Raw genomic sequence first — 11182 nt, forward strand, 5'->3', positions numbered from 1 at the left:
GATCTTGAGCCCAACCCAACGGTGACTTGAACTTCTCCGTTCACTTTCCATCATCCCAGCAGAATAAAGAACAATGTTCCACTTCCTGTAAGTCAGGCTCATCATTCCAGAATGGTCTTAGGTGCCGACCCCGGGGAACAGGCCCCGTGAACTCTGACCCACACAGCTCAGCACCGGGCGACGTTCTGTGCGGGAAGCTCCGTCTCCACGTCTGGAAAGGTCTCCGGGATAAACTGTTACCAACAAGGGCAAGAGCAGAGCAGGGTGCACAGTCCACTCTCTTTTTCTGAATTTATTTTATTCGTCGTCCACTCTCTTTTAAGAATGAAGAGGGGAGGGGAATACATATCCATTCATTCTTGACGCACCTCTGCATGAATTAACAATGGGCAGATAGGCAAGAAAAATGATGACGTGGGGAACAGTGGAATAGTCCAGTGGAAATAGGTTCTCTCTCTGTTTTTAAATGTATGTTTCATTGATTTCAAAGAGGAAAGGAGAGGAAGAGACAGAAACATCCATGTGAGAGAGAAGCATGGATCGGCTGCCTCCTGCACGCCCCACACTGGGGATGGAGCCCGCAACCCAGGCATGTGCCCTGACCGGGAATATGAACCGGTGACCTCCTGGTTTCTAGGTCGACACTCAATCCCTGAGTCGTGTCGGCCGGGCTAGATTCACAATATTTACCTTGCTATCTGATTTGTGTGCACCCTCTGAAAGTGTTACTCATTCGATAAATGAGACACATTTTTGCACCAAGAGAGCTTCCCCTCAACAAGTTTCTCCCGACCTTCCTCTCCGCATCCACACGGCACACGAATGCACACGAAGAAATGCACCCAGAGCAAGTTTTTCAGAGGAAACATTCGCAGGTGCAGAGTCAGTCAGTGATGTCGGGATGGCGATGCCATCCCTCCAGGTGATCCCGGGACCTGATGCGGGTGACTGACACTCCAGATGCAGGCCTCTGCGAGTGAGAAGCTCGGAACCCGAAGGGGAGAAAGGAGACCAAAGTCCGCGTCCTTGAGCCCGAGTCCCTCAGCCGTCCCGGACATGAGCAGAACACGCACAGACCTCTCGCCTCAGTTCCGTACGTAAACACAACACTCCCCGCGGAGAGAGGCCCGGTCTCCTGGGAAGATGCTCCGAGTTTGCTCTTCGGAGAATCTTGCCAGGAAAAGAAAAAGAAAACAAAAGAATAAATACAATAAAAAACAAAAGATAAGGTTGCCAGATGTGGCTAGCAAATACAAACACAAGATGTATTTCAAATAAAGAACAATTTTTGTTTTGAAGAGTTTTTCAAAAATACATATTTTTATTGATTTCAGAGAGGAAGGAAGAGGGAGAGAGAGAGAGAGAGAAACATCAGTGATGAGAGAGAATATGGATCGGCTGCCTCTTGCATACCCCCCACTGGGGATGGAGACCTCAACCTGGGCATGTGCCCTGGGCGGAAATCGAACCCTGACCTCTTGGTTCATAGGTCGACGCTCCCCCCCCCTGGGCCATGCCGGCTGGCAATAGTTGTTTTTTTTTTAGTGTAGAAGGTCTCATGCAATGTTTCAGGGCTATATTTATAATACAACAATGACTGGTTGCTTCTCTGACATTTAAATGTAACTGAGCATCCTGTACCTTATCTGGCAACTGTATTCTCCGGTGCCACCTGGAGGAAGCTGGTTACGAGCCTTTGAACACGTCAGTACTGGGCTCCGAGCTGCCAGTGGGACTTCCTGAGATGACAGACATGTTCTGTGCCCTTGTTGTCCAACACAGTAGCCACAGACAACTTGACACGTGGTTAGTGCAACTGAGGACTCAGCTTTTTAATCACTTTATTGAGGTTTAAAATGCCACAGGGGGACCCTACCTGGTTTGGCTCAGTGGCTAGAGCGTCGGCCTGTGGACTGAAGGGTCCCGGGTTCCATTCTGGTCAAGGACACATGCCTGGGTTGTGGGCTCAATCCCCTGTCGGGGGCATGCAGGAGGCAGCCAATAAATGATTCTCCCTGATCACCGATGTTTCTATCTCTCTCTCCCTCTCCCTTCCTCTCTGAAATCAATAAAAATATATTTAAAAAATAAATAAAATGCCACAGGTGGGTAGTGGCTACTGTATTGGGCAAAACAGCTCTAGAAACAACCAAATTTAGCAACTAGGACTTAAGATTGAGTGGTGACTAGAACGGTACAGGCCCCAGGAACAAAAGCATAAATCCCTGAAACTGAGTGATTACCCCATTTATTTTTATTTATGCTTTATTTTTAAATAATTCCTTGTTGTCGAAAGTATTACATATTCCCTCTTCCCCCCCGCATTGACCCCCTCCAGCCTGCCCCCCACCCCGAGTGATCATTCCATTTCTGTGCAGAAATAAACGTTGACAACAGAGTCGATCTGAGTACGTGTCCCGCATACCGTACATGAAGATCCAGTCTCCAGGATGGGCAAGAAGAGCCAGCGTCCAGATGAGTCTGATAGAACTCCCCCTGCAGGTGAATGTCACTGGCCAATCCCAGCCTTCGACCGAGACGCCGCGGGCGAGGTGCCCTCAGGGGCAGAGCTGACAGGCGATGAGGGTGGCACAGCGTTGGTTTTGTCACGCCCACCAGCGTGTGACCCATTGCTAGTGGGGCTTTTGTTTCTGGATGGTAGACGCCCCCTCTCCCCAAGCGTCTATTGTTTACCCTTCTTGTTTACCTATTTGCCCAACGCTACCTGTTGGACAAAAGGCCAAGCGTCTATTTTTATTTTTTTATTTTTTTTATTTTTTAAGTAATTTTTTTTTATTGGTTTCAGAGAGGAAGGAAGAGGGAGAGATAGACACATCAGTGATGAGAGAGAATCATGGATCGGCTGCCTCCTGCACGCCCCCCACTGGGGATCAAGCCCACAACCCGGGCATGTGCCCTTGACCGGAATCGAACCTGGGACCTTCCAGTTCGCAGGTCGATGCTCTATCCACTGAGCCAAACCGGGTAGGGCAAGTGTCTATTTTTAAAATACATATTTTTATTGATTTCAGAGAGAAAGGGAGAGGGAGAGGGAGGTACCGAGCTATGTCGGCCGGGCCATGTGTCTGATAACAATCTGTAATCAGCATTGCCAGGACATTGGCTCCACGGTTCATAGGACAGTGGCTATTCCTCCCCCTCGGCGGTCCTGAGTCCTCGTCGGTGTGAGGGGTGAGAAACGGTGTCCCTTCTGTGCATACCTGAACCGCTCCGAAGGTTAGTGGTTGTTGGTTTTGTTTGTTTTCCCTCTGCCCCTGCCTGGTGTCCCCGAGTGAAGAGCACAGTGAGGTTTAAGCTCCAACTGGCAGCAAGCAGGTAACAGGATCGGTGGCTGACTCAGCACACTTACTTTTTTCAGAAACGGCCTCACCCCTAAGGAAGGTGCTCCCGTCCTCAGTCCCAAGAAATGTGGGTGTTCTCCTTCCGCCCAAGCTCCACCCCAAGCAACTGCCAAGTGAGAAGTCCAGTGGAGTCCTGGCATGTTGTCAATATGGCGACATGAATTCCCTGCCTGGGATTCACCTCCTGTTGAAGTGTACATGGGGTATTCTAATTTCTTTTGGAGTAACAACGATCCTACTGACCCCCCGACCCTCATAGGTTTGTCTACTTATTAACCCTTTGCGCTCGCTTGCTTTTTTCTCGATTCCTTTATTCTAGTCGGGATTTAATTTTTTAAATACCCCAGATTTTACAAAGCACGGCAGGAGAATAAAAAACTGGAGTTCCTTTTCATACAAACTTATTTATTTGGATTTTTTTATATTTCAAATTATTGATACATTCAAAGAGTAATTTTAATCTCGACATCCGAGTGCAAAAGGTTAATGGTGCCATTTTTAGTCTCAATGCAGGAGGTGGCTGTCTTTCGGTAGCTCTCCGGTGATGCTAACCCGTCTGGTACAATATTCAGGTTTTGGAGTAAAACAGAGGGAAGAATTCCTGGGCTAGGTCTGACCCCTTATTGTCAATTTCAGTATGCACGAGGGGTCCTCCAATGAACTCCTAATATCTCCCAGTAATACTCATACATGATACTTGACAGGAATATTTCTTTGCACTTGTAATTCTAAGTTAGGATCAACAGATGAAAAACCCTTACATGTTAACCTAATTCTAACCTTAAAATACATGTAATTGTTTACAACTCATAATAAAACTTACCATTCTTGTAAAAAAAGAGTTTAAATGATACATTAAAAACAAAAAAACAGGGAGTGAGGGGTGGATGAAGGAAAGGATATTGCTGCACAGATTAATTGAAAATATAAAAAGAGGTTTAGCCCGCCAGGGTAGCTCAGTGCTTGAGCACCGACCTATGAACCAGGAGGTCACGGCTCCATGCCCAGGTTTCAGGCTTGATTCCCAGTAGAGAGGTGTGCAGGAGGCAGCCTAATCAGCGATTCTCTGTCACCGTTGATATTTCTCTTTCTCCCTTCCTCTGAAATCAATAAAAATATATATATTTTTTTAAATAGAAAGAAGTCTAACACACGGTGATGGTGTGTCAAGCCGATGTGCTGTGTCTGGGACGCCCCAGATACCCAGCTGATGATTCGGCCTCAGCCTGGCTTCTCAGTAAACCCCTTACGTAGACCAAGTGTGTCAAACTCAAAGGCTACCACGGGCCAAATAAACAAGGTTTAAGTGTATGTGGGCCTCGAAAAAACAAGAGCTTCAATTTTCATAGAAACGTAGGTTTGTTTAGAAAAGTATTAAAAAATAAGCACAAGAACAATAACATTCATGTTTTCTTCCCGGCACTTGGCATCTCTGCTCTGCCACTCACTCTCTTTCCTGCTTCGGGGGAAATCTTGTTCGCAGTGATCACTTTCAAAGCTGACCCCAGGTGAATGTCAGTGGTTCTGGGTCTGACAGGAGACTTATTTCCTTTCATAATCTATATGTATATATATAAAGGCCCAGCATCCGGAACGACCAGAACAACCAGAACGGCTGGTGGCTGTGACGCGCACTGCAGCACCCAACCAGCCTGATCTGGGCCCCAATCAGTGCCCCCTCCCCCGACTCGGCCCCCAATCGGCCTCCAACACCCCGATCAGGGTCAAGGCCAACTGGCCAACCGCCTGCAGCCTCTCCCAGCCGCTGGTTGGCCCGATGGACCCCCATTGGGGCAGGCCGGCTGGACCCCACCCGTGCACAAATTCCTGCACTGGGCCTCTAGTCCTATAAAATAAAAGCCTAATGTGCTAAGTGTCCCTGTCATCTGATCAGCCATTCAACCAATCAAAGTGTAATATGCTAATGATATGCTAAGCCCGATCAACTGCTTGCTAGGACGTGCACTGACCACCAGGGGGAAGATGCTTCAACCTGTAGGATAGCTTACTGCTGGGGTCCAGCTGATCTGGACTGAGCTAGACGGGCTGGACACGCCCTGGAGCCCTCCCGCAGTCCCTCCCTGGCTGGCCAACTTCCTGCCCAGATCAGGCACTGGTGGGGTCCCTTGGCCTGGTCTGTGCCCTCTCGCAATCTGGGCTGAGGGAACCGCCCCCCCTCCCGCCCCGAGTGCACAAATTTCATGCACCGGGCCTCTAGTTGTAAATAACTGCTCACACCCTTATACTGGCTGGGCCACAAAAGTATTCAGTGTGGGCCGTATGCAGCCCGGGGGGCGGGGGGGTGAGTTTGACATGCTTGCCTTGGATCAACTTCGTCCCTGGTTCCTGGTGGTCTTCAGGGATTGGAGGTCCTGGGTTTTTCACTCTCATCCATTTAAATGGTCACCCCCCGCCTCGGCCCCTGAGGACATGGTAGAGACCTGCTCCAGGGAAGCCACTAAGTTTATCGCTCACCAGCAAACTTTCTCACGTGTCGATTTTATGCCAGGGCCTCTATGTTATCAACCAACCTTTTTTTTTTTCCACATTGATTTCAGAGAGGAAGGGAGAGGAGAGATAGAAGCATCAATGATGAGAGAGAATCATTGGTCGGCTGCCTCCTGCACGCCCCACACTGAGGATTGAGCCCGCAATCTGGGCTGATGCCCTGACCAGGAGCCCGGGACCCTTCAGTCCTCAGGCTGATGCTCTAGCCACGGAGCCGAACCAGCTAGGGTGTGCTATCAACGTTTTAACAGGATGAGGTCCTTGACAGTAAGGTCTTGCTGCCGACGTAAGAAACAAAGGAAACGAACACGGCCTATCATTCCCGACTAAGTGATCACATAGGAAGTTTGGTTTTTGGTGCCCAGAGGAGAGAATTCAAATTCAAGCATCCGCTGACCCCTTTCACTGCTCACCACAGCAGTTCGTCGAGTCCGTTCCCAAGCCATTTCCCACCTGTCCCCTGGCTTCCCTCTCACACACTGACCCACGCGTGTGGCTTCCTGCTGGGTGTGCACTGCGCACCGGCCATCTGTGACGGTCCCAGGGACATCTCGCCTCCTTCCCTTCACTTCTGGCCCGAGTTTAGGATGCCATGAGTGACATTATGGCACGTTGGCAAAGTTGACCTATTATGTGTAGAGTTTTTAGCCGTTTTATTGTTCTGGCAATATGTCTTAGGGGCGGGAGCTATAGACTAGCCAGGGGTTAGACGTACTGGCTTCCTGACCTTGGGACACAGACGTTGTTCACGCTCCATCCCGGTTTCCTCAGCTTGAAAGTCAGGACAGGGGCTCAGCTGGTGTGGCTCAGTGGATGGAGCATTGTCCCATGGACCGAGAGGTCCTGCGTTTGATTCCCGGTCAGGGCACATGCCCAAGTTGTGGGCTTGATCCCTGGTAGAGGGTGTGCAGGAGGCAGCCGATCAACGTTTCTCTCTCGTCGATGTTTTTCTCCCTCTCTCTCTGAAATCAGTACGAAAAATATTTAAAATAAAATAAAACCGGGATAGGAGAGGATCTACCTCGAAGGGGGCTGGGAAAACGAGCTCATAGAATGGGAGCAGGCACAAGTGTGTTTGACACAGGGAGGGCTTAGTGCCCCGATCTCGGACCCACACTGCTGAGCCGCTCCAGCCACAGGTGAGCCAAGACGCGGGGGTGGCGAGAGCGCCAACACCTGGTCCCGCTCACACACCTGGTCAGTGTAGGGGCTGGGTCCAAAGGCAACCTGGACAGTGAGGGCAGAGGGTCCTGAGGCCCAGGTGAGGCAATTCCGACCCGAGGATCCCAGTTCAACCTACAGGGAACGCTGGGCGGACAGAACCTGGTCTCCGTGGGCCTGGGCCTTGAGCAAAAGCCCAGTTTGATGATTCTCAGTCCAGCTGCCCATTAGAATCGACCCCCCCATCCCCCGGCCCCCCCACCAGGTGCTCAGTGGGGGCCATCAAGGCGCTGACTTCTTTGCCTTCAGCACAGCTCCTGCCACTTCTTTGGCTGGTGGTTGCATGGCGAGGGGGGAAGAGAGGGAGGTTGGGGTGTAGGGGTTGGGCCACCCAGAAAACTTGGTGACCTTCAACCCTGGAAAACAGTGTCCTAATACTCTTTAAAAATATTTATTGATCTCAGAGAGGAAGGGAGAGGGAGAGATATCAATGATGAGAATCACTGATCGGCTGCCTCCTGCACGCCCCACACTGGGGATGGAACCTGCAACCTGGGCCTGTGCCCTGACCAGGAATCGAACCCGGACCCCCTGGTTCATAGATTGACGCTCAACCCCTGAGCCACGCCGGCCTGGGAATCCTAAGGATTTTTTCCCCCTCCGTCCAGATCGGCACTTGTTGGGGTTGATGCAGCTAAATAATCGGACCCCTGGCAACGGTTGTGGGGGAAGCAAAAGGCCCTGTTGTATTTATTCCTTTTCCAGCTGCGCTGGGAACACAGGCGTTACAGCTTCCTAAATCCCAGCACGTAGTAGCTGTATAAAATATAGTTTGTTAGGGGCGTTAAATGGTTAACTGACCCAAGAAGCGAAAGACACCATCCCCTTAACCCCGATTTGCAGAGGGCAGAGCCGAGTCCCGGAGGGTTATGCAGCGGCCAGTCTCCCCACGGTCAGGGACCCGGGTCTGGATTCAGGGTGTCTTCTCAGCCCGGGAACCGGCCTCAGGGCCCCGCCCGCCTCCCTCGGAAGCTTCTAAGATGGTGCCCGATTGTTATTTACCCGGAGCCCAGACTAACGCCCTCGGGGGACAGGGCGGGGCGGCTACACACCCGCTTGCATTTGCCTCCCCGGCCTCAGCCATCTGCGAGGCGACCCGAAGTTTAGAGACCTCAACCCAGGGCTGCAGCTCACCGGTTCCGGCCCTGCGGCTGTTTGAGACGCGCGGTCATGTTGAGAGCACTCTGCAGGCTGCCCCATTTTTAGCAACACTCCAGGCCTTTTCTTAAGCCCTAAGAGGAAGGTGTGCACCGCCACAGGTTTGGAGAAACACCAAGCTTACCTTTCTGCGTCCTTTCCCTCTTTAACCTACAGTGACCTCAGCTCTTCCCGGGAGGTGGGTGGGGGGCTCTGAAAAGAGCCTTTGGTTTTGAACGCCGCGACTTGCTCCTTATTTGCCCTTGGCCTTGTGGTGGCTCTCGGTCTTCTTGGGCAGCAGCACGGCCTGGATGTTGGGCAGCACGCCGCCCTGCGCGATGGTCACCTTGCCCAGCAGCTTGTTGAGCTCCTCGTCGTTGCGGATGGCCAGCTGCAGGTGGCGCGGGATGATGCGCGTCTTCTTGTTGTCGCGGGCCGCGTTGCCCGCCAGCTCCAGGATCTCGGCCGTCAGGTACTCCAGCACGGCCGCCAGGTACACGGGCGCGCCCGCCCCGACCCGCTCCGCGTAGTTGCCCTTGCGCAGCAGGCGGTGCACGCGGCCCACGGGGAACTGCAGCCCGGCCCGCGAGGAGCGAGACTTGGCCTTGGCGCGCGCCTTGCCGCCCTGCTTCCCGCGTCCCGACATGGAAAGATAAAAATAAGAGGTTTTTGCAAAAAGAAAGCTGGGTCCTCGGCTAATCAGACCAATTCTGGGAGTAGGTCGAACATGGCCGGTTTTATAGGCAGGTCCCTGGGAGCAGGCCGGGGTGTCTGATTAGCCAGGGACAGACTCAGTCACACAACCAATAGGACATTCTAATTTCCATGCCTCATTTGCATAGGCCGGCCCAAGGATGACATCCTTGGCGTTTGCCGGCCAATGAACTAAGAGGTTCTCTGCATCCCTCATTAGCATAAAGTTCCTATAAGTAGCAGAGATTTCGCCCGAGCTGCATTTTCCTGCCGGTGTCCTGAGGTCTTAAGATGCCGGAACCAGCCAAGTCCGCCCCAGCCGCCAAGAAGGGCTCCAAGAAGGCGGTGACCAAGGCGCAGAAGAAGGACGGCAAGAAGCGCAAGCGCAGCCGCAAGGAGAGCTACTCGGTGTACGTGTACAAGGTGCTCAAGCAGGTGCACCCCGACACCGGCATCTCGTCCAAGGCCATGGGCATCATGAACTCCTTCGTCAACGACATCTTCGAGCGCATCGCGGGCGAGGCGTCGCGCCTGGCGCATTACAACAAGCGCTCGACCATTACGTCCCGCGAGATCCAGACGGCCGTGCGCCTGCTGCTGCCCGGCGAGCTGGCCAAGCACGCCGTGTCCGAGGGCACCAAGGCCGTCACCAAGTACACCAGCTCCAAGTGAGGCGCCAAGGCCCCTGTCCGACCCAAAGGCTCTTTTCAGAGCCACCCACGTTTTCCCGAAGAGCGCTGTAGTCAGGAACTTGAAAAACTGCGTGATCGAGTTGGGACAAAGCGCTGGAGTTGGTTAAAGCCGGTCAAACAGGTCTAACCACAAGCAGCCTGTGGGTTGGGTGTTTGTTTCCAGATCTAGGGCGTGTTCTCGCCCCTGGGGTTTGAGTGGTTCTCTCTGTTAGAAACCTGGGGGATGTCCGGCTGGTGTGGTTCAGTGATTTGAGCGTCGTCCTATGGACCAAGAGGTCCCGGTTCCATTCCCGGTCTGGGCACATGTCTGGGTTTTGGGTTTGAGCCCCAGTAGGCAGCCTGTGTGTGTATCTGATATTTTTCTCTCTTCCTCTCCCTGTCTATTGAAAAATCAAAACATGTAAAAAGAAAAATGTAACTACATCACAAGTACTAAAAAAAATGGAAATGATGTTTATAGGAAATAAAGTTTACGATTACAAAACTGGCTTTTACAATCCTACCTAATAAAGAGGGAATATGCTAATTGACCATCGCTCCGTCACAAAGGTGGCTGCACCCACAGCTGAGGCCAAGTTCCCATCAGGAGCCTTAATGAGCAATCAGCAGGGACCTGAGGCTACGCCCTCTCCCACTCCCGTAGGGCTTGACAGAGGACCTCAGGCCATGCCCCCACCCAGCAGGGCTTGACAGGGGATCTCAAGGTGCACCCCCAGTGCTGGGTCAGGGGAACTCAGCCTGCGCCCCCGCCCAGTGGGGCTTGACAGGGGACCTGAGGCTGCGCCCCCCGCCTGGCAGGGCTTGACTGGGGACCTCAAGGCACGGCCCCCGCTCCGATCTGGGCTGGGGGAACCTCAGGCCATGCACCCCATCTTGACTCAGGGCCAGGGGACCTGAGGCTATGCCCCCTGCCCAGCAGGGCTTGACAAGAGTGGGACTGGCCGGGTCTGGATCTAGCCCAATGGGGGGGAGAGCAGCTGGGTCTGGGTCTCACACGATTTTGAGGTGCATGTGGGTGGGTGGGGACTTGACTCTGGGCCCCATGGTGTGTCCCAGATTCTGACAGGAGGAAGGTTTTCATATACATTTTACTAATTTCTTTCATCTCTGACACTTCTATTATAGAGAAAGGGCAAATAGCAATATTAAATTATTTCCTCTAATTAATCCCCTTTCAATGTGCACGAATTTCGTGCACCGGGTCACGAGTCTAGGATAAGATGCTGTGTTGTTTAGAAGGATCATGTGTTTTTTTCCAAGTTCCTGGCACTAGGCGGGGCCTCCGTCTGAAAGCGTGTGTCCGGTCACGCTGCCCGGGGAACGGTGTCACCGGGCCTCGTTAGGGCGGGGGCGCATGTGCAAGGCCCTGGCCGAGGCCCCATAAACCCCGCTGATCACTTTAAGGTCCATGACCTCCCAGGTTAGAGAGGAGAGAGAAGGAAAATGTCATTGTAAACAGGACTAAAGAGGCAGGAAAGAGACGGCTTGTAATGCGGGGATAAAACACATGTTGTTCCCGAACCTTAACTTATTGTAAAGGACGTGGCCCTAGAAACCAGGAATTCCTAC

The 11182-nt window shown here is 52.3% G+C and overlaps 2 protein-coding genes across 2 annotated transcripts; one reads left to right on the forward strand and one right to left on the reverse strand.

The window, feature by feature from the left end:
- Positions 1 to 7696: 7696 nt before the first annotated feature.
- Positions 7697 to 8979, reverse strand: LOC307093860 (histone H2A type 1). Its single transcript, XM_079762156.1, has one exon. The coding sequence runs from the start codon at positions 8872 to 8874 to the stop codon at positions 8482 to 8484; it is 393 nt and encodes a 130-aa protein (XP_079618282.1). The 5' UTR covers positions 8875 to 8979; the 3' UTR covers positions 7697 to 8481.
- A 220-nt stretch (positions 8980 to 9199) lies between these two features.
- Positions 9200 to 10112, forward strand: LOC307093496 (histone H2B type 1-C/E/F/G/I-like). Its single transcript, XM_079761662.1, has one exon. The coding sequence runs from the start codon at positions 9213 to 9215 to the stop codon at positions 9591 to 9593; it is 381 nt and encodes a 126-aa protein (XP_079617788.1). The 5' UTR covers positions 9200 to 9212; the 3' UTR covers positions 9594 to 10112.
- Positions 10113 to 11182: the final 1070 nt, after the last annotated feature.

This window comes from Cnephaeus nilssonii, assembly GCF_951640355.1.
Source record: "Cnephaeus nilssonii genome assembly, chromosome: 21".
In the NCBI taxonomy this organism is placed as follows: Eukaryota; Metazoa; Chordata; class Mammalia; order Chiroptera; family Vespertilionidae; genus Cnephaeus; species Cnephaeus nilssonii.